Genomic DNA, 25,716 nt, shown 5'->3' on the forward strand with positions numbered 1-25,716 from the left:
AGGACTGTCCCCGCCGACCGGAGGTGGACTTGAACCTGCCGCAGCTGGACAATCCGGACTCCTCGGATCCGCCGGTGGAGGAGCCAAGTCCCCCACTCCGGGACGTAGAGCTGACAGCAGCAAGGAAATGGAAGTCAGAACTATGCCAGAAGGCCGCATTGGAAGAACCGTGGCCTGAGCCGCCGACGACTCCAGTGTCCTCATCAGCAAAGCGGATCGTCATCGGTGAAACCACATAAGACGCAGGTACAGAAAGCGCCCCTGCCTCACCGACCGATCCGGCTCCAGTTACCGCTCCCCGTCCCGACAGTAACCGATCCACCGCCGCTGAGCTCGTTGTGGTAGCCCCTGACACCATGGAGAAGATAGTGCCTCCGTTACCGACAACTATGGGGAACAACTAGACATGAGCGCCGAGGGGGTGATCTTCAGATGGGACGCTCCAAAGATTAGACTGGACGAGTCCCGACAAGAAGGAACCTATATTGCTGCGCTCACCTGGGAACAGTGTAAACAATGCCTAATTTCGCACTGGAAAAGCAGAAAGGAGACAGAACAAAATGACCCACCGAAAGTACAAAAACCAAAGACCGAACGCGGTAATAAGAACTTGGTAAAACAGGGAACCGTACTAGCCTTTCACCCGAAACGGGGTTGGGGCTTTATACAGGAGTCGGGACTACCGACTGAAGTCTTTGTTACCAGCTACGATGTGGAGGCCCACTTCCGCGACGGATATCGGACCCGAATCTTACACAGAGGGGACCAGGTGACCTACTCTCGCCAACGGAGTGCACAAGGCTGGTGCGCTCGGAATGTTAAGCGATGCGAGCCTGCAGTAGCGCCACCTGCCGTCCTGACTGCGATTAACTCTGAACTGACAAATCCTAACACTACCACCACTGTGTGCATTATTGCCGCTACTGAACTGGCTACCAAAACTGACATTCGAATCCAGACTCCTAGTGACTTGACCGCACCTGAGAGATGAACCAATGACATGGACACCGCATCAGCCGAGAACACGGGGTCAAAGCTTTCCCGGTCAGGAAGTGTTCATTACCGACTGATGCCTTCCAGCTTATTATAAAAATAAACCTCGGAGAATCGAAAACTGTAAATAGTTAACTGTTTGTTTTCTGTTTTTGCTGCTAAAACCCGTTCAGGGTTATTCGTCTTAAAGGGATCCCTTAGTTTACCCGGGATCCCTATTGTTTTGGGTTATACCAAGTTTTTCCTGTTTCTCTAAAAGACTGCTGAATCATGGACGGTGAATGATTCACAAACTGTTGCTGTACATAGTTTGCACCTTCTTAAAGGTGCTCCCTACTGGTTTTACAAAGAAGAGCTTTTTGAAGAGACTGTTCCTGATTACAGCGTGAAAGTTCTTGCTTTAAACTGACTTGCAAATTGATTGTTTGCACTACCTTAAAAGAGACTTGGTTTCCTCTTAAAGGGAATGTTAATTGTTGCACTTCGCCTAAAAGTGATAATGTTGCCTTAAATAGTTAGATAATAATAATGTTCTTACATAGTGATAGTATGTAGTTAGAAGTAGAAATGTTAATAATGTTCTTTGAATAAAAATTGAAGTTAAAGTAAAAATTAGAATTTTATGAGAGGAAGCTAAAGAAAGATGCAGTAGGCCCCTTGTGGTAGACATATAGTTCTGCATACGTAAAAGTAAAAGAGAAATAAAGAGAATGTTGATTTGCACTTGAAGTTTTATAGTATACCTTTAGTGGGTACACGCCCTCAAAGGAGAGATACTGTTTTGTATTTAGTAGGTAGCATACCCGTATGGGTAATAACGGTTATTCATAGTTAGTTAATTAATAGGTGTTATTTAAAATCATAAGCACAATGTAAATATGTTCTTGTTTGTAACATTCAAGTGTCCTCACCTCCCATAAAGAAGGGAAGCATTGTTATACTTACTTGTTTACAGCATTCCAAAAATTGTGTATGTCTTTTGCTAATATGTATTTTTGTTCTTCTTTTCCCAGCCCGGGAGTGCTGGATTTAACGTGGGGGGGAGTGCAGCGCCCCAGAGTCCTGGTCGTTGCAGTAATGTCGCTCTTCCACCAGGGGAGTGATGTTACGTCTGATTGTACTAAAGGAGTTCACCTGACCAGGTATCACAGTCACACACTACACTTCACACTCCAGTCCACCAGGGGGAGCAAAGGTTCTATCTACTAGGCCACTCCTCACAGATGGGTAAAACTGGTGAGTTGGATAGGAAGTCAGTCAGAAGCTGCCTGGGTTAGACCCAGAGAGGACCTGTCAGGCAGACAGGGGGAGAAGGAGGAACATCTGAGCTGCAGACAGAGGGTCCCTGTCAGGGGTGGGATCCTGACAGAGGCCATGCACGAGATAGAACATTACGGAGCTGCGCCTGAACCCATTGCGGCAGCATCCTAAGAAAGGACACGAAGCGAAGTATATTGTGGAGAGTGAGAAACGAAGTCACAGCACAAGGAGATAACACCGGAAGGAGTCTTGCCTTAAGACCAGCAACCTCCTTCTGAGGCGCGTAGCCGGTGGCTGGAATACCGAGGGAGTAATTGGCTCTACACATTACTTCAGAGACCAGCAGGACAGTTAATTCCAAGTTGGCTGCCCGACCTTAATACCTATGAAGACAACGGAGGCAAATTGTGGGAGACGGACATCTCTAGGGTCCCTATAAAATAGCTCCAGGCCTACCCCGTCATTCGGGTTGTCCTATCCATATCATCTGGGGGACAGAGAGAGAGAACATCAGAAACATCCACGGAAGTTGTGAGGACTATCCCGTGGTGCTCAGCAGGGAGGTACTACAACACACAGGCGCTAGTAGGAAGGCTACTGATTCCCACCTGCAAAGGGAACTCTGGATGTGCCTTCGGACTGGCCGGATTCAGCCTGCCCTGTGAACGGTACTCTGGACTGTGGACTCTGAAGTCTTCAGTAAAAGGTAAAGAGACTGCAACCCTGTGTCCTCGTCATTTACTGCGACCTACACCATCATAATCTACTCATTAAGGGAAGCCATGGGGACATACTTCACCTGTGGGAAGGTACACCATCTAGCTGCCATTCCATCACCCCAGTGGACCCCTAGCAGCGCCTGTCACCCTGACCGAATACCACAGGTGGCGTCACGAACACCGTACAAACCACTACACCTTTAATTGGGCGCCCCTCAGAAGGGCCACGGACCGGGTTGAGCCACCGTGACATCCCCAGAACTGAGAGAGACTGACCCGGCTTCCTCTTTTTTTCACTTTGAAGTCTGTGGAGTGCTGCCTTCCTTTTTACTATTGTCTGGATTAGTCAAGTATTGGATGCTTTACTGAGGAGGCCTGAGCACCCCCTTATTGATGTTGTACTGTTCCATTTAATTTGCTATAGGTAGATAGATAGATAGATAGATAGATAGATAGATAGATAGATAGATAGATAGATAAATAGATAGATAATAAATAGATGATAGATAGATGATAGATAGATATATAATAGATACATAATATATAATAGATAGATAATAGATAATAGGTAGATAGATAGACGATAGATAAACCAATTATGTGAGTTGTACTGATCCACAGGCAGGATCTATAGGGCAGCTATAGGGAGGCAAGGGCCACAGTCACACCCAGGGCCCATAAGTCTATTTTAACATAAGACACTATTAATACTCATGGCACATGGTAGCTGGGCCCCCACGCATAGATTTTGTACTGTGGACTTAGATCCTGAGGTGACATTGACTGGATCTCTAATCTCCAGATTTCCGGATCAGTGGATGTTTACATTGGCCTCCTGATCCTGACCTGATGCCCCCATTTCTACACAGTGATAGACAGGGTGAGCTGTGAAAACTTGTTCTTTATTTTCATAAAAATGTTCTTTACAACGGTTATATCTGTTGCTAGGGAGGCAGTGTAGCAACGAACATGGCCGCCATCTTGGCACCTACAGGGGTTGTCATCAGCTCCTCCTATTTTTGAAGTGATACAAATGTGATACATGAATTAGGCACATTGGGGACTACAGTAAGGCCGGTGACGCCTGTGACACCGTACAGATTGGTGCCGGCAAAGTCCATGTGAGTTGTGATGAGTAGTGGGAGGCCGGGGACACCAGAGCCCCACAGCTGTCTGTAGTCGGGTGTGATCCAGGCTCAGCTCTGGCAGCCGAACAGAACCAAGTCATCAATAAACTTGTCCAACTCTTCACACTCGTCCTTCTCAATGGTGCCACATTCCTTATTAGTCGGCACCAGCTCAAACCATGTTCCTCCATTGATGACATAGGACATCCTGAAAAAGGGTAAAACAAAGAAATCCGATATCAATCCATCCAGATATCCATTCATCAATCCATCCATCTAGATATCCATCCATCCAAATATACATCAATCCAAGTATCCATTAATCCATCCATCCATTCATCCAGATATCCATCATCCATCCATCCATCCATCCATCCATCCATCGAGATATCCATCCATCCAGATATCCATCCATTCATCCAGATATCCATCATCCATCCATCCAGATATCCATCCATCCATCCATCCATCCATCCAGATATCCATCCATAAATCCATCCATCCAGATATCCATCCATCCATATATCCATCAATCCATCCATCTAGATATCCATCCATCCAAATATACATCAATCCAAGTATCCATTAATCCATCCATCCAGATATCCATCCAGATATCCATCCATTCATCCAGATATCCATCATCCATCCATCCATCCATCCATCCATCCATCCATCGAGATATCCATCCATCCAGATATCCATCCATTCATCCAGATATCCATCATCCATCCATCCAGATATCCATCCATCCAGATATCCATCCATCCAGATATCCATCCATAAATCCATCCATCCAGATATCCATCCATCCATATATCCATCAATCCATCCATCTAACCATCCATTCATCCATCACATATGCCAGTCACATCTAGAATTCTGCCAGTCTCATGTTCCTCACTGGCTGCTGGATATCACATCCCCTCCTCCTCTTCCCATCTCAGTGACATTACAGACTGTGCTCCGATGGGCTGCACTGTGACACACAGGTGCATCTCACAAAATTAGAATATCATCAAAAAGTGAATTTATTTCAGTTCTTTAATACAAAAAGTAAAACTCATATTATATAGAGTCATTACAGACAGAGTGATCTATTTCAAGTGTTTATTTCTGTTAATGTTGATGATTATGGCTTACAGCCAATAAAAACTCAAAAGTCATTATCTCAGTAAATTAAAATACTTTATAACACCAGCTTTCCATCAATTACTGCATCAATGCGGTGTGACATGGAGGCGATCAGCCTGTGGCACTGCTGAGGGGTATGGAAGCCCAGGTTGTTTTGATAGCAGCCTTCAGCTCGTCTGCATTGTTGGGTCTGGTGTCTCTCATCTTCCTCTTGACAATACTCCATAGATTCTCTATAGGGTTAAGGTCAGGCGAGTTTGCTGCCAATCAAGCCCAGTGATACTGTTGTGTGTAAACCAGGTATTGGTACATTGCAGACAGGTGACAAGTCCTGCTGGAGAATGACATTTCCATTTCCAAAAAGCAGAGAAAAGCATGAAGTGCTCTAAAATCTCCTGGTAGACGGCTGCACTGATTTTGGTCTTGATAAAACACAGTGGACCTACACCAGCAGATGACATGGCTCCCCAAACCATCACTGATTGTGGAAACTTCACACTAGACCTCCAGCAGCTTAGCTTGTGTCCTCTCCACTCCTCCTCCAGATTCTGGACCTTGATTTCCCAATGAAAACAACACCTTGGACCACTGACAACAGTCCAGTTCTTTTTCTGCTTGGCCCAGGTAAGACGCTTCTGGCGTAGTCTATTGGTCATGAGCGGCCTGACACAAGGAATGTGACACTTGTAGCCCATGTCCTGGATACGTCTGTGTGTGGTGGCTCTTGAGGCAATGACTCCAGCAGCAGTCCTCTCCTTGTGAATCTCCACCAAATTTTTGAATGGCCTTTTCTTAACAATCCTTTCAAGACTGTGGTTATCCCGGTTGCTTGTGCACCTTTTTCTATCACACTTTTTCCTTCCACTCAACTTTCCATTAATATGCTTGGATACAGCGCTCTGTGAACAGCCGCCTTCTTTAGCAATGACCTTTTGTGGCTTCCCCTCCTTGTGGTGTGTGTCAATGACTGCCTTCTGGACATCTGTCAAGTCAGCAGTCTTCCCCATGATTGTGGAGCTCCTGATCCAGACTAAGGGACCTTATTAAACACTTAGGAAGCCTTTGCAGGTGGTTTTTGTTAATTATTCTAATTTACTGAGATAATGACTTTTGGGGTTTCATTGGCTGTAAGCCATAATCATCAACATTAACAGAAATAAACACGTGAAATAGATCACTCTGTTTGTAATAACTCTATATAATATATAGGAGTTTCACTTTTTGTATTGAAGAACTGAAATAAATTAACTTTTTGATGATAGTCTAATTTTGTGAGAAGCCCCTGTATGTCAGTACGAGGAGGTCAGGAATTATTAAGGGTGCATTTTTCAAGTCATTTTTTACGGACATGCTTCTCTTAATTCTAGCTAAGGGGAAAAAGGTGATATCAAGACAAGTCAGGAAAATGTTGTTGTTTTCATCGTGCATCCGTAATTGCACAACAATGTAAATTGTCAGATTATTATTTTACAGAAACGGTAAATGGCATAAGGTACTACTGATAATACTGTAGATTTATTGTATATACTGTACAGGATAAGGGCAGATTTGCTAACGCAGCTCTGGATGTGACTGGAGCATGGTGTAGGTCAGGCAGTAAGCAGTTTATGTATTGGTGATAAGTAATGTCTGTGTAGAGTAAGGAGCAGTTCCTTGTACATAGATTATACTGTACTCACTCATTTTTCATCTTCCACACGTCTTCGCTGCGCCCCCAAATGATGTAGTTCCTGCCCACTTCTACCTTCACCGAATCTCTGCAGCTTTTGTGGATATAAAACCTCCGTTTGTCGCCATCTTTTATATCATCCGATCCTTTAAAGTTATCAGTATATCATTATTATTTTTCTAAGCAGCAGTTTGGGCTTCAGAGCTGTTGTTCCCCAACTATAAGCATGAAATTACAGCCATAAATGGTGATTTTGGGTGCTGTGGAGAATCTACAAGTATTGTCAGGAAAGTTACCATCATGCATAGGAGGAAATAAAGCATCCACAGGACAGCCCACATACACACTGAGACTTGGAAATGCAAACGCGTCCCCTCACGGATTCCATTTATGTCGGGTGTGTGGTAAATACTGGATGCACATACCCAGCTTGATCACACGTGTGACCGCCATGGTGAAGATGTCATAGGCCCCGGTCTGTTGGATATTTTCCAATTTGCAGTCGTAGACTGTAAGTGAGAGACAGAACACTTCGGTCATAACCAGTGTTAAGGGGAGAATGTATGGCATATGAAGATATACCGGAATCAAACTTATATGGACGCTTTGCTGAATATTAGATTCATGTCACTTTAAGGTTTTCTGTTTCACTGTTATATAAGACTTAATTCTGTTTATTATTCCATCCTAGGATGTGCCAAGATATGCCAATGTCTAGATGGACTTTGTAATTCACCTAGTGTTATCAAGAGTAAATACACCTGTTTGTAAGGATATCATTCCCAAACTGAAGATCAGTAGAGTGCCTGCATAGACAGATGCCAACCTGGCCTAGAACAGGTCATTAGGGTGATAACGGTACAGAATAAGCAACAAACAATATAATCAATCAAAAGTTACTTGTGATAATTGTGATAACTGTTATGTTAGAAAACTCCATGATGTAATGTAACTGCCCGATTTCTCCTATAAAAGGAGGCATTCTGCTGAATAAAATTAGGCGAGAGCATTTGACACATGATCTACTGTGTGTTTGTGTTCTTTCCTCCGTGCACGTATCATCTCTTTCAGAGACCCAATTTGGCAGCAGACAATTAAGACGGGTCGCACCCTAGTGTGACAGAATTAACAGTTGGCGCCCAACGTAGGGCGCCAACTGTTAATTCTGTCACACTAGGGTGCGACCCGTCTTAATTGTCTGCTGCCAAATTGGGTCTCTGAAAGAGATGATACGTGCACGGAGGAAAGAACACAAACACACAGTAGATCATGTGTCAAATGCTCTCGCCTAATTTTATTCAGCAGAATGCCTCCTTTTATAGGAGAAATCGGGCAGTTACATTACATCATGGAGTTTTCTAACATAACAGTTATCACAATTATCACAAGTAACTTTTGATTGATTATATTGTTTGTTGCTTATTCTGTACCGTTATCACCCTAATGACCTGTTCTAGGCCAGGTTGGCATCTGTCTATGCAGGCACTCTACTGATCTTCAGTTTGGGAATGATATCCTTACAAACAGGTGTATTTACTCTTGATAACACTAGGTGAATTACAAAGTCCATCTAGACATTGGCATATCTTGGCACATCCTAGGATGGAATAATAAACAGAATTAAGTCTTATATAACAGTGAAACAGAAAACCTTAAAGTGACATGAATCTAATATTCAGCAAAGCATCCATATAAGTTTGATTCCGGTATATCTTCATATGCCATACATTCTCCCCTTAACACCAGGAGACACCAGACCTTCCATAGTGGGGGATGATATTATAAGCAGACGTGTCTCCTCACCATAGTCCACCCCCGGTTGACATGCTAAATTTATTCTCTCGTCAGACTTTAATTTTTGCTTGTGGCCATTTCTCAGGTTGCATCTTTCTGTAAAACAAAAGTATGAACTTGTGTTTAGTGTTTGGGATTTTCAGAATCATCTCACCACTCCCATCTCCGGTCCCTCCACTGTTCTTTGCCCGCCATCTGGTCCTCAGAAACGCCTCTTATTTTCCCTACCAAAAGCAGCATCTCCCAGCCTCTTCACTTTAACTAAGAGATCATTGCATGTCGGATGTCATGATGTCATGAATGTGCAATGCGCTACGGCCTCTGAGGCCTCCTCGTATCCAGAAGTCCCGGAGTGAGCAGGCCAGAGGTGTGACTGCAGAAAGAAGAGACCCTGAGGAACAGCCAGCTCTACTCATCAGGTCCTCTTCTTTCTACTATATCCTAGGTTACACTTACTTCACCGCTCACTTTCCAGCTCCTCACATTTGTGACATCATGTAGTTCAACAAGCAGTGACCTTGGTCGGGTCACGGTTGGATGTTGTAGCCTTGGCTGAACAATCTAGGAAATGCAGATTGTGATGGGGAATGATGAGTCACTTCTGAGGAATGGTCGGTGGGCAGCGAGTAACGGAGGGGCCATACAAGTGAGATAAGACTAGCCTAGGATATAGGGGAGTCAAAAGGGAAATACTTCAATAACACTTCCTAGTCATTGGCCTACAAGATTGGGGTCACCAACATCACAGAGTTCAAGTAATGAGACCGAATGCAGAAGGGAACCCATAAAGATGATACAAAGGGGTTCACACATTATCTAACTCTGCAACGATAATGCTTCAGAAGGGCTTCAGATTTATGGGAGCCCTTAAAGGAAAATAGTTATAGCTCTTGGAAATCAGTGAGGAAAAATTTCGTATCAGTAGTGTTACATCATGGTTTGTTTTTTCCTCTAGAACCCTACAATCAGGTTGGTGGTGCCTAAAGGACACTTTCCTCCATCACCGACCATTTAAATTCCACTGTCACAATTGACATTAGCATCTAAGAGGTTAAACTACCGCAATGGGTGCTACAGTAGCTCCGATTTCAGTAGTTAGGCTCTGGTGCCGGCTGGTAACAGCTCTTGAGTTCATTCCATACATGCAGTGCGCCCATCCGCTGTACATTAAAGTGGCAGATGTTGCAAATCGAAATCTGGACAGGCACTGTGAGCTCCAACACTTGGGTTCATTGGATTCTGGCGTCCTTCCTGCTGTATCCACAATATTACTCTAGTACCTGAGATGCAATGACATTCGGCATCCTTGCAGATCTTCCTCAGCTCTCCCTCATCTTCTGTCGGATGATAAAACTTGGTACAACGGTTTCCTGGAGGGGTAAAAACACTTTTTTCTATTACTCTAAAAACCACTGGCTCATCAGATACACCAGATATCCGGGTACAGTGTCCTGCCTAAATAATAAGTAAGAGGTTACCCAAAGCATAATATTCATAGATGGTGACCGTTGCGGGTTGTAAAATTCCAACTTCAAAATTTTGATGTATCTTAAACTTTAGACATTCGGTCTCAGTGTGTGATACCTGAAAATGGGATTAAATAAAAGAACATCATAATGTATAATAACATGGGCAGTAGATAGTATAAAAATGATATATAAGCACAACTTCACCCCTGAGAAAAACAATACCCTAAGTGAAACTCATCATGTGGTCTTCTCAAGGTCGTTCGTACCACCACTAGTCCCTCCATCCATTTGTGGTATAAGATAACCAACTTCTAAAAACTACGACCTTGAGTTAGTTTTGCTTGATGTGACCCATGAGGTTTTTTCCCTGTCCCGTCTGGAATTTACTGTGGTGAAGCAGGGCTCAAGGGGGTTTAGATTGTCATAGAGCTTTGCTGCATTCTATACGAAGTCTTTGAGCAGCACCAGAGGATTGAGAGCAGAGAAGGATAATTTTTGGAGCACAGAATACGATTTAGAGAAGTCAAACAGAAGACATAACGATGTGCATGAAAGGAGCTGGAAGGCTTCATGAGAAGATCGGAAGATAGGTTAACTATTTCACTTATCTCCCTTCAAAACAAAAGGATTGGGCATATTTAAGACTGGACTGGTCCAGTGGAGAACAAGAGAATTGTCCTGCAGGTGCTAGGATGTCCTCCAGGGTTGTCCATATCGACAGACCTCATGGCCACTATGGGGCCTCTGAGTTCAGGAGAACCCGGTGCCGAACACTGCAGTGTGGATTTCAGTGGTATCTGCATTGTGAGGATTGCTCTCTCCTCTGCCATTCAGCCTGTGCCAATGAGACTGGTAATGGCAGGCACGATGATGTTATTAGATCATGCCTGCTGCGCCGAACCACGGAAAACGCTGCAGAGGCTGAAGCAGTGCATGCGGGGACGCAGAGAGGTGAGTAGTTTTTTTTTAAATTAGTCATTTTTTGGAGCCCCATAGTGTATATAGTGAGCTGCGATGACATCATACTGTAAATAGGGAGCTATGGGGACATCATACTGTATATAGGGAGATGTGGGGGCCATCTTAGTATATAAGGAGCGGTGGAGACATCATAATGTATAGAGAAAGCTGTGAGGACATCATACTGTAAATAGGGAGCTGTGGGGACATCATACTGTATATAGGGAGATGTGGGGGCCATCTTAGTATATAAGGAGCGGTGGAGACATCATAATGTATAGAGAGAGAGCTGTGAGGACATCATACTGTAAATAGGGAGCTGTGGGGACATCATACTGTATATAGGGAGATGTGGGGACCATCATACTGTAAATAGGGAGCTGTGGGGACATCATACTGTATATAGGGAGATGTGGGGGCCATCTTAGTATATAAGGAGCGGTGGAGACATCATAATGTATATAGAGAGCTGTGGGGACCATCATACTGTAAATAGGGAGCTGTGGGGACTATCATACTGTATAGAGGAAGCTGGCGGCCATCATACTGTGTGCTTGGGTCATTCTGTGGTCATCATACCACGCTGTGTTGGAAAATTTACTGTGGAGTATCATACTGTTTGTAGGGGCATTTTGGGAGGACATCATACTCCAAGGGAGCCATTAATCTGTTTCTCAGAAGGTGAAAACTCTAAGGGGTTTATCTGACCAAATTACATTGAGTACATCATCATGGTCATTGATATCAGACGAGTGAGGGTCTGACACCGAGCCCCCTGATGATCAGCAGTAATAGCCTGGCAGTGACCCATGTAAACATTTATAGAGCTACAAGGCACAGATGTCTGAAAGGTGTCAGTTTTCATTACCAATACAGGGGTTTTCTGGGCTAGGGGAAATCTTCAGACTCTCTATCATGCTGAATCCTAACACTGTGTATTATGCTCACTAATAAGATTCATATACATAAACATACCTCGCCTGGCGAAAATTAGCTCTGGTCTGAAAAACCCCTCTAATGATAATGCATTGGCTTTGCATAGATTAAAGGTTGGCCATCAGAATCAAGTCCTCTGCTGCGCCCAATGTTCCCAAGTCCAACACTGGGCATGTGGAAATCCAACAGCCCGATCTTTTATTACCACAATATATTTATGCGAACAAGAATTTGGACATCTCATATGCTGACCTGGCCCCTATAAAATTTAAAGTAAAGCGTATGGACTCCTTAAAAATGTATTCAGTAAGTTTCAGAACCATTTCAAGAACCATTGGATTAACAATTAGGAGAGAGTGCATGTCCATGATCTCTTTGGACTCTACTAGACTTCAGTGATCGCTTACCTTGTCCAGGTATAAAATCAAGGAGCCTCGTTCTGACCGTTCTGTGTCCATCTCATATTTAGAAATGTACTTGTCCACATGATTCGTGAGCTAGGACAAAAGTATCGAAAAAAAAATCAGTAATCCGTCACACCACACACCCAACTTTCTGAGATTTTCTAGTGAATCTAGAGAATTACATGTGACCGTATAGACTAAGCTAGACTGCACCATTAGCCATCTCAGCAGGTATGGCTGGAAGACCACCCAGAAACTCCGATGAAAGTGAAGAACTGACCAGGAGATCAATTGGTTCATTCACAGAATTAAATGCCCCTCCAAGACCACAGCCAGTAGAGAAGATCAAGAATTTAGGACCCATGCTATTATTTTTATTGGCCCCATTAATACCCATGAAAAAAAGGTAATTCAAAGTAGACAAAGCAGAGACTGGGCAACATTCGAATTCGCTGTTCTCACTTTTTCTTATCATGAAATTCAAAGTTATTCTCCAAAAATGTAATGTCCCTCATTATGCTCTGGGTTCTCTCCTGATACCATAGCATAATAAACACAATATGCAAAAAATAAAAAAATTCTTGCATTCACTTCACCTCTTCGTCCCTTTTACTGCTCAGCTGTCCGGTCCTTGTCACATCTTCTGAGGCTAAAATCCCATTGCGAAAGGTCAGAATGTCATGGCCTTGCACCAGCGAAAACAATTCAGCGAGAGTGGTGGGGATCAGAAGATACGAGGAGGACTGGATGGGTGACGCTGAGCAGAGGTCGAAAAGGTGAGCAGTAAGGTGATTATTAGTATTCTTTATTTTCTTTAACCTTTTTATGGCCCTAAATGATTCAGAAAAATGTCAAGTGTCGCCAAATTTGCTGAATCCACGAAGAAGCGAATTACTAAAAATATACATTTGGCGCATGCAGATTTTTGTGAAATTCAAGTAGAATTTTGCTCGTATCTATAGACAACCCCTTTATGGAACTCATAGATATTGGATGCCTGTCCATAGGGGATTGAGTAACCCTCTTCACATCTAGAGGTGCTATAAAGAATAAAGAAACCAAAAACGTGGGGTTATGGGATCCCCATAGGTTTGAAATAATGCAGGTGTCTTCATCAATGATTGTAACAAACCCTATTCAGATCCTCCATGTCTATTGTGAAGCCTGTGAGAAGAGTCAGATCCACGATGGTCATTGTAGAGGCAGTGGCCCCAAGGTATCTGCAATAGAAGACAATCTAGAGTTCCCATGAAGAACACGTTACACATTACGAGACATGGCCATGAGTGGCAGCAATCAATATTTCCCTTCCCCAATTATCTTACTTCATACACATGTTCATGACCATGGATTTTAGAGCACCGACTGGCTTCTTCGAATCTGAAGAAAAATGAAAATCTTTTGAAAAACTATTTAAATCCCTGAATTTTTGGGACAATTTGTGTGAGCAAAATACAGATGAAAAAATCACAGAATTAAGGTCGTTTTTCAAAATGCAATTTTGCTTAAAAGGGACATTGATATCTAGAGGCCATACTTCAAGCCCCAGGGTCCCCCAAAAAAAATCTATAACAAAATCCCCACCTGCTACGTAACAATTATCATGCTTGTGTCATAAGGACCTTTAGTCCAACTGGACCGAGTACGATTGGTACCTCTGAATCTCCTTTAGCTATGTCCCTCTTGACATCATTGGCCACGGACCATGTACTGTGCCTCATTTGGAGATTAAGGTTCAATTTCGCGAGATATTCTGACAATCTTCTGGTTTGCCAGTTTTTTACATTTTTTTTAAAAAAGAAATTCTACGACCCAGTATAAAGCGCTATTTTTTAAAGAAAATGTTCACCTTTTGGTGCATCCTCAAGCTTGACTGAGAAATCGAAATTCTTGCACGGGACGGTTCCTTCAGCCAATGGTGCATAGTAGACAGACATCACCTGGGATGAGATGAGTCGAATGTGAGACACATAGCAATGAAAAGGAGAGAAGGAGCCCAATTTTTCACCTTTTAGTGAATCATTTAGGATTTTTGGGGACTACTTAGTGAATGTGGGCAACAGTTTGGTAAAGTATTTGCCCCTTAATTTTAATTGTACGACAAAGACAAAATCTGAGTAATCACAAAACACGGTTAATTTAGATAATTGAAGAAGAGGTATCCAATGTCAATTGATTCCTTGACAAAAATAAAAAATGCCCCATTTTACTGGCCATGCCACTTTTCCAGCCATAACCTGTCACCTGTCACTGGTAAGTATCCAGTCTTTTGCATCATCCTAGAGGAATTCTGGCCCAATCTTCAGCTACAGAGTGTAGCTCATTTAGTATGATGTGCCATCTTAGGTCCTTATTCATCTCAATTTGGGTTCAAGTCAGAACTTTGACATGCTAGAAACCTTAATTTGCATTTTAGATAATGGAACATCTTTAGGAAAGCAAAGAAGAACTCAGCCGAATGTCTAAGGCTCTGCTGACATCACTTGGTCAAAAAGGGTCAATCTACGAGATTGGACTTTGTGCAAGAGACAGGTCAGATGGTGTCCATCAGAGAATTGTATGGTTAAAACCCACCGATAACCAAGTAAAAACGCTGGAACTTGACTCACATTTGCTATGATGGCCCCTCGAACTTTTAGTAGAATGTTCTGTAGATTGATGAGTCAAAAGTGGAAATTTTTTGAAAGATATGAGTTCTGATATGTCTGGTGAGAGCATTCCTTGACAAGAAAATGCTAACTGTCAACTGTGATGGTGGGAGTATTCAGCTAAGTCCCTGAGCAAGAAAGAACCATGAATTCTGCTCAAGCCCAGAAAATACTGATGGAGATGAACTAAGGCTCGAGTGTAATTGGGTCAAACAGATGAGAAGTAAGAACTTCTGAGGGATGCAAGCATTTTGGAGTGGTCTTGCTAAGGTACATATCAGATTGTGTATCTCCATGGCAGAACTTCATGGCTGATCCTTGGATTTCTGTGAAGAATTAGTTGCATTGTCATTCTATGGAGCTACTCCTGCGCTTTGTGATCCAATTAATTACGTCTCATTTACAATATCTTCTGCAGCTACAGCTAAAAATGTTCAGTATAGTAGCCTGATAATGGGGTTGTAGAAACCCTATTTACATACATGAGATGAGGACGATCTTCGGATTTCATGTAGATTTCAGGCTAAGTGAAAAGAAGACTTGTGGCAACACATTCAATGGTCAGTTTTTGGCTGAAAGCTTCCAATTGGGCAGAATTAAAGATGTATTCTAAAGAGGCCTCTTGCAGAGTTCAGAGCAATGCATTCTCCTTATTTTGCTTACTACCTGGTTTCAAGAAGGGCGAATTCTCCTTGAGTGACAGATCTGGTGAATAGAACTGTAATGGTAGTGTAACTATAAAGTTCAGCACAAGTTCTGCTGTGATACATTCAGCCATCAGTGTTTGATCTGAATTTACACTAGTATTCCTTTACTTACACATAGAGTTATCAGGGCATTTGAACAATCACACAGGTGTAGCAAAGCTCATTCTAGACAGAGCAAAAAGCTGATATCAGTAGACCTGCTGTGAAAGCTACTGGGTGGTGATCTGTCTTCGGAAAATTAAAGGGAGAGGAGGGAGGTGAGCAGCTAACTGCTGCATAGAAATCAATGGAATAAAGGGAGCAGTCTGGGATGTTAAGAGTTAACCCCACTCCTGGAATGTAACTACTGCACAGGCTCCATGGAAATCAGCTGCACACTATAAAGCCCCCGTCACACTAAAGCCCCCGTCACACTAAGCGAGGTCGCTAGCGAGATCACTGCTGAGTCACAAGTTTTGTGACGCAACAGCGACCTCAGTAGCAATCTCGCTATGTTTGACACGTAGCAGCGATCAGGCCCCTGCTGTGAGATCGCTGGTCGTGTCGGAATGGCCTGGACCTTTTTTGGATCGTTGAGGTCCCGCTGACATCGCTGAATCGGTGTGTGTGACACGGATTCAGCGATGTCTTCACTGGTAACCAGGGTAAACATCGGGTTACTAAGCGCAGGGCCGCGCTTAGTAACCTGATGTTTACCCTGGTTACCATCGTAAATGTAAAAAAAAAACAACACTACATACTCACATTCCGGTGTCCGTCAGGTCCCTTGCCGTCTGCTTCCCGCACTGACTGACTGCCGGCCATAAAGTGAAAGTACAGCACAGCGGTGACGTCACCGCTCTACTGTTAGGGCCGGCGCTCAGTCAGTGCAGGGAAGCGGACGGCGAGGGACGCGAAGGTGAGTATGTACTGTTTGTTTTTTTACATTTTACACTGGTAACCAGGGTAAATATCGGGTTACTAAGCGCGGCCCTGCGCTTAGCAACCCGATGTTTACCCTGGTTACCAGGGGACTTCGGCATCGTTGGTCGCTGGAGAGCTGTCTGTGTGACAGCTCCCCAGCGACCACACAGCGACGCTGCAGCGATCGGCATCGTTGTCTGTATCGCTGCAGCGTCGCTAAGTGTGACAGGGCCTTAAGCGAGGTCGCTAGCGAGATCGCTGCTGAGTCACAAGTTTTGTGATGCAACAGCGACCTCAGTAGCGATCTCGCTATGTTTGACACGTTGCAGCGACCAGGCCCCTGCTGTGAGATCGCTGGTCGTGTCGGAATGGCCTGGACCTTTTTTTGATCGTTGAGGTCCCGCTGGGTAGCACACATCGCTGTGTTTGACACCTTACCAACGACCTCGTTGACGACTCAGTCCCTCATCGAGGTCTGAATCGTCATAATAGCTGCCATGTGACAGGGTCACAACGACCAACGACATCGTTCTACAGGTCGCTACAGGTCGCCGCATCGCTGCTGCGTCGTTGGGAAGATCTCACTGTTTGACATCTCACCAGCGACCACATAGCGACGCAGCAACGATCCCTGACAGGTCGTATCGTTGTCGGGATCGCTTTAGCATCGCTAAGTGTGTCGGGGCCTTTAAGGATAAAATCTATCATTGCAGGAGAAAGACAGACATAGCAAAAGCAAGTCAATTGCAAACTTGCTTTTTTCATGCTGTCTAACTAATTAAAGCAATTTAAGAACTAGAGAACACCCAATTCAAGCAATCTGACTTCTGTCATCCTCAGAAATCAGCTGATACGAAGACATAGCGACGCCAAGGCATGCATGTTCTAGGGAATACTATGTAATGCATGGACTGGTGATTTTCTACCAGAGTAGAAATCACTCTTATAGGGCCGCTCTCATTTCTGGCACATAAAGTGGTATTCCGAGGGGTAACCATCTTGATGATGTCAATTTGTCCTAATATGGCATATAGCTAGAGGTTCTTGTCATGAGAAACCTCCTTTATGTTTTATTTGAACATCTGAAATAAAAATACAAAAATGAAAGAAGTTAAGAAAAGTGCGAATGCTAAGGTCAAGAAGAGAGCACAGTACAAAAGTATTTAACAAAATTTCTCCCCACTTTATGTAGTAGAAAACAAACAAAATGGCCCATTACCAGAATACCACTAGACGCAGTAATGACAGACACTATAACAGCTTTTATACAAGGGTTGGATGATTTTTTGATACACATAACATTGTGGGTTATAGATAAATTAGTGACAAAACGGACAATGAGATGACGGCAATGAAATCACCACATGGTTACTCACCGTTAGGGTGCCCATTCCCTTTCCTTTGGCCGTGACTTTAATCTTGTCATTCATTTTGGTCTGAATGTGAGATAAATACATATATAACAGCCGGCCCCAGAACAAAAGCACAATGGCCACTCATAGTGGGGGCATAATGCTACATCTAATCTGCCTCACGCCTATATTATAGCCTATGGCTTCTGCTACAATAGGGCACAGACCACCGCACTCATATCTACTGGCATGACTCCAGATATGTTGGTGCACCAAGGAAGCTTGGTCATAGTTGATAGATTTTATATCTTTTGTGTGTTTCACATATATGCTTTATGACCACCCTTGGTTGTGAAGGTTAAAAGTTGCCCTCACCTTCTCACTACGTTGGAGCATAGCATTTTCTGTGGTGATCCTCCAAGTAAAACCTGCATCTCTCCCCGGAAGAGACAGTGTCACATCCATGTTAACTTCATTCATATCAGGTACATGAATCTGGTACTCTGACATAGCCTGGAATACCATGATGGTGGCCTGGGGCAATGACAAGACAAGAAAGATATAGAATACGAGCAACATTCATATACTGCTTCTCGAAGTTTACAATCATCTAGAGATGGCCTAACCTGTGTTGAGCCATAACCTCCTCCGTAGAATCTCTGTTCAGTCAACCACCGGGCAACTGGCTCCGCTGAGGAGTACTGATTAAGCTTGAGAAGAGCAAGCAAGGCATAGGAGGTCGCCTCAATCATGTAGAGATCGGAGGAGTAATCATCCCAATGGGTGCCACCTAAGCATGGAAGAAGGTATATGGTGAGGTCATACACTCTGTGTACAGAACCATCACCACTTACTGGTGAATAAGCAGGTGAGATACTTTCCTCCATCTGCTACATCATAAATGTAGCACCACGTTGGGTGTCCGGGATACTTTGGGAATTGTAATGGCTTGAAATGTAGGAATGATTTGACACCCTGTCATATGGTTGCTAATCAAAGTTCTCAACTATCTGATTACTACAATGTATTGCCACCAGGGCTGTGAGAAAACATGGGGCATGTGCCTCCACTACCACCTACTTAGCCTCCAACAAGTCTAGCTCTTTCGCCTCTGGTTAATATATACACTTTTAATTTTTTGTACAAAAACTGTAGCTTTTTAACAATTTTTTTCCAGTCAAAAAGATATGGCCATGTATGCAGCTAAGAAAGGATTCACTGGCTTATTGGCATTAGTGGAAAGATCAGGCATATAAGCTGACACTTCTTGTTACATGTGGTTAGGTAGGGTCCTAATGCAACAAAAACCTCAATTCAGCTTTGTCTGTGGGATAACCAAGAGGATACAACCTTCTACTCAGGAAGATTTTGACCTAAAAAGAGGGGTGGTCTACTCAAAAAAGAGAACTGGTAAATCATATCTGAAATAACCATCCTACATTGTAATGAAATATAGTGCTCTCGATGGGTGGAATGATCTTCTTGATAGGTGGTTTAGCCGGAAAGGCCAATGTACAGTGCCTAGGTCATGAGGTGGTCTTTCGGAGAAGTCTTCTTCAGGTCAAGAGGGAAACATCCAGGATGTATAATACAACACACGAAGGCGAGTCCACAAAATACTAACCAGTTGAGCTTCTCATGAGTTCAAAGGTATTGGGGAGTTTGCCCACCAGGGCCAGAGCGTAAGACGTGATGCAGATAGTATATGGTTTCTTCAAGGTCTTCAACCGACCCTCCAAGTAAGCAACACTCTTATCCAGCCCCGATTCCAGATCCTGAAAAATGACTTTATGGTTTAGTATATACAGTATAATACATGCTTAGTTCAAAGTAGAGATGCAGAAAAGCTGGTTAACCTCCCATTTAACCTTCAAATTACAAAATAGGCAGAAACATTATAATATTACATAATAAGATATATTACTATTTACATAAACAAGTTGTTTTAAAGGACAAACTCCTACAATTAAGTCTCCAGAGTTATACAATTTGAAAGGTGGCAGTGTATGCAAAGAAATGGATGCATTTACAGATACGTTGTGGCGCATGTGGAGATATGTTTGCCCATGCTGAGTGGTGGTTGCCCATGCAGAGAGGGGATCAAGCATGCAGAGAGTGTAAAGTGCATGCGTAGCTTTCTATATTAACTTCTACAGGATCTTTGAAGACAGTTGAATCAGAGCGCATGTGCTGCCACATCTCCATTCACAGAGGTAGTATTACCGGCCACTATGGAAGTCAAGGGACTTCTGCAGAAAGGTGATGGTCACAGACGTGGGATCCACATCTATCAGACATCCATCGCATTTCTGTCCTAAATGTCTTAAAAACAACGTCAGCCCTAAATTTGCCTGATTGAATACTGGTTAAAATGGGGCTTTTTTCTTTCTTAAAAGGGGATGAGTTTATGTAAACCCCACCCAAAAAGGGATCACCACTCTCAGTTTGGGTGTATTTTGAGGAAGACTGGGGCAGGACACAACATCCATATACTGCATACCAACATCAAAGCGTGAGTACATGTCCTAATGTCTCTACGACAATGTTGAACCAAGAAGTGTTGTCAATGAGGAATCACAAGAGTATGAAGCTCTTCTCATAGGAAGATGATATTTTATAATCACCAGATCCTGCAATGAATATGTTATGCAAATGCTAACACGTCACTTACCGGGACTTTGTCTTTACAGAAACTCTTTGCCTCCACCAGAGCAATCAAAACAAATGCAGTCAGACTGGCATCGGGTTCAGTATTCCCAGTTCCCCCCTACAGAAAGACGAAAACGTTTTTCAAGATTTGGCTTGGCACAATGAGGTTCGCTGTAGACGTTTGGGGTAGCTTGGTGTCGATCTTATTGAGCGTAATAATGGCTTCCATATAGGTTGTCCTATCACAGCTCATTGATTGGGGAAGGGGGTGACACTCATGGGCTAACCTCCAACCTACCACCATCTCTCCATGTATGACAGGGGCTTCCTCCTTAAATACACCATTTGGTAACTGCTTCTCTGTCAGGAGCCAGTTGACGGCACCGCATAGTACGTCTTTATCTATGTGGATCAGCTTGTAAGCCATAGAGAAGACCTTCACCACGTATGCGGTGAGCCTGCAGGGAAAAAAGCAAGATGGATGGAAGGAGATAAATGGTTGATTGGAGTAAAAATAAAGGGGATCTCCAGCTACCTTTATGTCTTGAAAAATCTAATTAATAATGCAAGATGAGATGAGGAATAGCATGAGGTACTTCGCTGTTAGCCAGTGGAGCTAATACATGGGTACCTGCATTTGAACAAAACAGTAGTGTACAACTAATAGCCACTAGGCCAACAGCCCCTTAAACCTTTTATCAATCTATACCAGACCTTGTCCAACTACGGCCCGTGGGCCACACTTGACCCTTTGGTTGTTCCTACCTGGCCTGAAGATAGACAGCAAAAGGGCTGGAGACAGTGAACCATGGATGCCATCCCAACATCCGTCTGATGTCTTCATTATCCCAAGAGACCAATGAACATACCTGAAAACATCTTTGAAAAAATTCTTGTATTTGTCCCTGGCCAGTATGGTGTTAAACTAGAAACTAGAACCATCACAAACAGACTGGTTGCTGGAGAGACACTATTATGTCCATAGCAACTCCACACTTCTACTGCCATAGCAACTATACATTTCTATTTCCTAGCAATTAGGAATTATCTCCAAGTAACTAGACACTTCTATGTCCATAGCAACTAGACACTTCTACATCCATGGTACCAGAAACATCTACGTTAATAGCAACAAGGCAATTCTACGTCCATACTAACTGAACACTTCTACATCTATAGCAACTGGACTCTTCTACGTCCACAACAACTGGACGTTTTCAGGGCCATAACAACAGGACACTTCCAAGTCCATAGCAACTAGACACTTCTACATCCATGGTACCAGAAACATCTACGTTAATAGCAACAAGGCAATTCTACGTAAATAGTAACTGAACACTTCTACATCTAAAGCAACTGGACGCTTCTACGTCCACAACAACAGGACATTTTCAGGGCCATAACAACAGGATACTTCTAAGACCATATTAACTAGACACTTCTACATCCACAGCAAATAGAAACTTCCACTTCCACACCAATTATACACATTTAGGGCCATAACAACTAAACACTCCAAGAGCCATTGCAACTAGACACTTCTATGTCCAAAGCAACTATTCCACTTCAGATCCTTCTTGTTTCCAAACAAAAGTGAAAAGAGTTCTGATAGGGTTGCAGACAAGGTTTTCCAGTAGCTCTCAACCCAAGAATCAGATTTGATGGAGATCATCAATAAGTGGCCTATAATTATCTCACCATGTGCTTGCAGGTCGGTTGGTAAATGCAGAATAAGAGTTTTCAGGTTTCCGGTAGACCAGCTGCTGTATGTAACCTGAAATACATGCAAGTGTTGACTAACTTTATCATAATATTCACTATCTTTCCTACCAGTTTCTACAGGTTCTTCACTTACCTTGGTTAATGTTCCTAATTGCTTCTTCCCGGCGTTCCACTCCAATTTTTTCCCATTGGTTGGTGATGTCCAGGTAATGGGTGGCAATCACAGTTGGGGTCATGCTCATCATGTTCTGCTCTCCACAACCAGATGGCACAATTATTAAGTGCTTCAGGTTGGCACCATCTATGGAATTCTCCAGTGTTTCTCCGAGAAGACCACCTAATAAAATTGTGTCATAAGGAAACATCAACTCATACCATGAATTGTCTCAGACCAATCTATCTATACATAAAGTTTTTAATACAGATCAAAAGTGAATTCAAGGCTCAAGAGCAATGACCAGAAGTGGTCAACAAGCACTATTATTGCTAAATGCTGAGATCCAACAAGAGACCCCCATGGAAGGGAAATTACATCACTTGTTCAATACTGGAGCTATCATGCTGTACCAGCCATAACGTCAACAGCAGGTGGTCATCTGAAGACCTGGGACCAACTTGGTAACATAAGGTTATGGTCTTATGAGTGGTGGCTTAAAGCTTAAAACAGTGCCTTCTAGAAATTAAATAATTGCTTTGATGTGAATTGAATTTGTGTAGAATTTCAGAAAATTTGCTGGCCTTGACATATTTGAGCATTTAGCGATTTAATTTGCCAAGAAAATGCCTTTTTTACACAAAGCTGAAGATTGCTTGAGTCAAAGAAGGCTTACATGACCTCAAGAGCAGCCTTCCCCATAATGCTTTGCATCTTACACATTATTTTCTATAGCATAGTCAATCAGAAGCCGATAAAAAAGCTGAGGCAGGAAATGCAACAACCTTTTTACCCAAATCTGAAGATTGCATTTGTCAAATAAGGCTCAGGTGACCTTGGGTGCAACTAAGTGGAATTCCCAATAATGCTTTGCAGACATCACATAATATAGCCTATAGTAACTGTAAAAAAGCCGAGGCATGGAATGCAGCAACCAGGTGAATCTGGCTAATGACAGGAGTCACAGCTCACAGCTTAGCAATAGAGATAGGGAAAGAAAACCATAAAACACTGAATAAACTTTACGCTTAGTGTGTGACAGCACAGCAGAGAAAACAGTTACTATCCGTTTACCCATAGCCATACATATTGAGGTAGAAAAAGATTGGGCAAAGTCCTATGAGATCTCAAAGTTTTACACATGTCTAACAAGGCAATTAGGGTTTTTGAAGTATTCCCAATTTTCGGCAAACAGATTTTCTGTGAATCAAATTTTTGGTAAAAATTTGGAAAAAACTAGTGAATTCTAATTTCAGAAGATCCACTCTTCTACAATGATTTCCTATCTTGGTCAACAATACTATTCCGCATCCCATCAGCGCCCAAACTTCTTACCTTTTACACTGACATAGGTCGCTGGCTCGGTGTTGGGTACAATATCATTTGGTGGAACGGTGTCGATAACTAATTCCTGAATTCCAGGAACTGTAAGGTTATTGGGATACAGAGAAAATTAGGCCCAGAAATATTACCCTACACAACAAAGGAAAGAGCAGCAAGAGAAGAGACATCAAAATGAGAGGAAAGAACAACTTGAGGTCAACCCATGTAGAGCTGTAGAGAGTATGTTACCCTATACAACACTGTGAAGGATGACACCGGAGAGATTACGCAGTATCTCACCGCTGCCGCAACAGGTGACGAACCCGCACCTTGCCATCGCGCCTGTTACATCAGAGGAATCACATGGTACGGACATGGTACGGTCTGCTCACTAGCACCAACGTGATGTTTCGCACCCCCCTGGGGAAACGTTAGGTCAGCTTGGCACAATTTTACACAGACAACCCCTGTCCACACGGGGTCAGGGAGGCACGGGCAGTGAGAGAATGTGCCCCATGCAGTTGTTGACATAGCACCACACTCCCTCACCACCCTGACAGGCTGAGGGGCCCCTTTCACTAGCATCAATGAAACAGAGCGCTGCCAGCCCAGTAGGACTGCCACCAGTTCCTCATTAGATATAAGCTCAGTGCATTAACGGGATTATATCGGGACAGAAACCAGCCCCGGTAGCATGGAAAGTTAAAAACGAGTGAATTCGTGGATCAAGATAAAAGAGCAGCCCAAGGTTAAATACTATATTTAAATCACCTAAAGGGCACATTAGGCAAAAAACTCTATGTATACAAAGCTTATAAATATACAATGGTCAGATATGCAAATACAGGACAAGTACACAGGATATAGCCAGGTGAATCATGCCAATTACCGGTGTGATGTTCGATCGTATGTGCTGGGCCGCATTGGGGCATGGGCTGCCAGCTGATTCTCGTTCCTCCTAGCACGTTACTCGACATGGAACCCCCTTTCGAAGTGAACAGCAAGCATGACAAAAAGAGAGAAGCACATGGCTTTACAAAAGCCTTTTAACCCGTTAGTCGGTCACTCCCTGGAGGGACCTCTCCTCTGGGTGTTTGAAGTTGAAACTCCCAAAACATATGAAGGATCATAACTTCCCCATGGAAGGTCATAGGGTGGTGGTTCTAGCACCATCAAAACTGCTTGGCCCCCGTTATGCTTGGAGACCAAACATGGCTTCACTATCTGGCTTCTACTAGCCATTCTGTGTACCTCCCCAGCCTGGGGTGCTAGAATGGATCAAGACACTGGAGGGCGTTTGTCCTGTTCCAGTTATTTCCAGAATGTAACCAGTATGTGGGCAGGATATGCGATGATCCATATTCTCCTTAAATCTCTTTATGAAATCCTATCTGACTGAACAAAGCAGTTATACATTGTGGACTCCACAAGAGATCTTCCTGAAGGATCTTGGCCACTATCTAGTGTGGCTGGACCACCTGCTGAGCCAGGTGTTCTGTTACAGCTACCCATGCTGAAAGAGGATTGCAAGCCGGTATCAAATCCCCCCACACTCTTTCACAGCCATACAACTCTTCAGAAATTCTCACCTGCTCCTGAGCGTAGAGGCTCCAAGATAACACTTTGGATATACTTTTGGATCCTCATCCCTTCTGGCTATTAAATAAATATTATAATGATATTGTAAATACTGTACAAGTTACATTCTTATACATAGGAAGCAGTGTAATCGTATTTATGTCCTTCTGCATAGGAGATGTATTATAACGGTTACTTGTACATAGGGGCAGTAT

The 25,716-nt window shown here is 43.2% G+C and overlaps 1 protein-coding gene across 1 annotated transcript in view; it reads right to left on the reverse strand.

The window, feature by feature from the left end:
* Window positions 1-3,853: 3,853 nt before the first annotated feature.
* The window catches only part of LOC143774323 (complement C3-like), an 88,372-nt gene continuing 66,509 nt past the window's right edge, over window positions 3,854-25,716 (reverse strand). Inside the window, exons 22-41 of the mRNA XM_077261787.1 lie at window positions 25,513-25,579; window positions 23,936-24,025; window positions 22,580-22,783; window positions 22,423-22,498; window positions 21,023-21,182; window positions 20,747-20,842; window positions 19,700-19,850; window positions 18,702-18,865; window positions 18,451-18,609; window positions 18,100-18,159; window positions 14,315-14,405; window positions 13,791-13,845; window positions 13,598-13,685; window positions 12,469-12,558; window positions 10,175-10,280; window positions 9,977-10,066; window positions 8,706-8,792; window positions 7,328-7,411; window positions 6,913-7,048; window positions 3,854-4,307 (exon numbers count right to left, since the gene is read on the reverse strand). Of these exons, the coding sequence (XP_077117902.1) occupies window positions 4,169-4,307; window positions 6,913-7,048; window positions 7,328-7,411; window positions 8,706-8,792; window positions 9,977-10,066; window positions 10,175-10,280; window positions 12,469-12,558; window positions 13,598-13,685; window positions 13,791-13,845; window positions 14,315-14,405; window positions 18,100-18,159; window positions 18,451-18,609; window positions 18,702-18,865; window positions 19,700-19,850; window positions 20,747-20,842; window positions 21,023-21,182; window positions 22,423-22,498; window positions 22,580-22,783; window positions 23,936-24,025; window positions 25,513-25,579 (2,193 nt within the window). The 3' untranslated portion in view covers window positions 3,854-4,168. The remainder of the gene's footprint in view (window positions 4,308-6,912; window positions 7,049-7,327; window positions 7,412-8,705; window positions 8,793-9,976; window positions 10,067-10,174; window positions 10,281-12,468; window positions 12,559-13,597; window positions 13,686-13,790; window positions 13,846-14,314; window positions 14,406-18,099; window positions 18,160-18,450; window positions 18,610-18,701; window positions 18,866-19,699; window positions 19,851-20,746; window positions 20,843-21,022; window positions 21,183-22,422; window positions 22,499-22,579; window positions 22,784-23,935; window positions 24,026-25,512; window positions 25,580-25,716) is intronic.

This window comes from Ranitomeya variabilis, chromosome 5 (assembly GCF_051348905.1).
Source record: "Ranitomeya variabilis isolate aRanVar5 chromosome 5, aRanVar5.hap1, whole genome shotgun sequence".
Lineage (NCBI taxonomy): Eukaryota > Metazoa > Chordata > Amphibia > Anura > Dendrobatidae > Ranitomeya > Ranitomeya variabilis.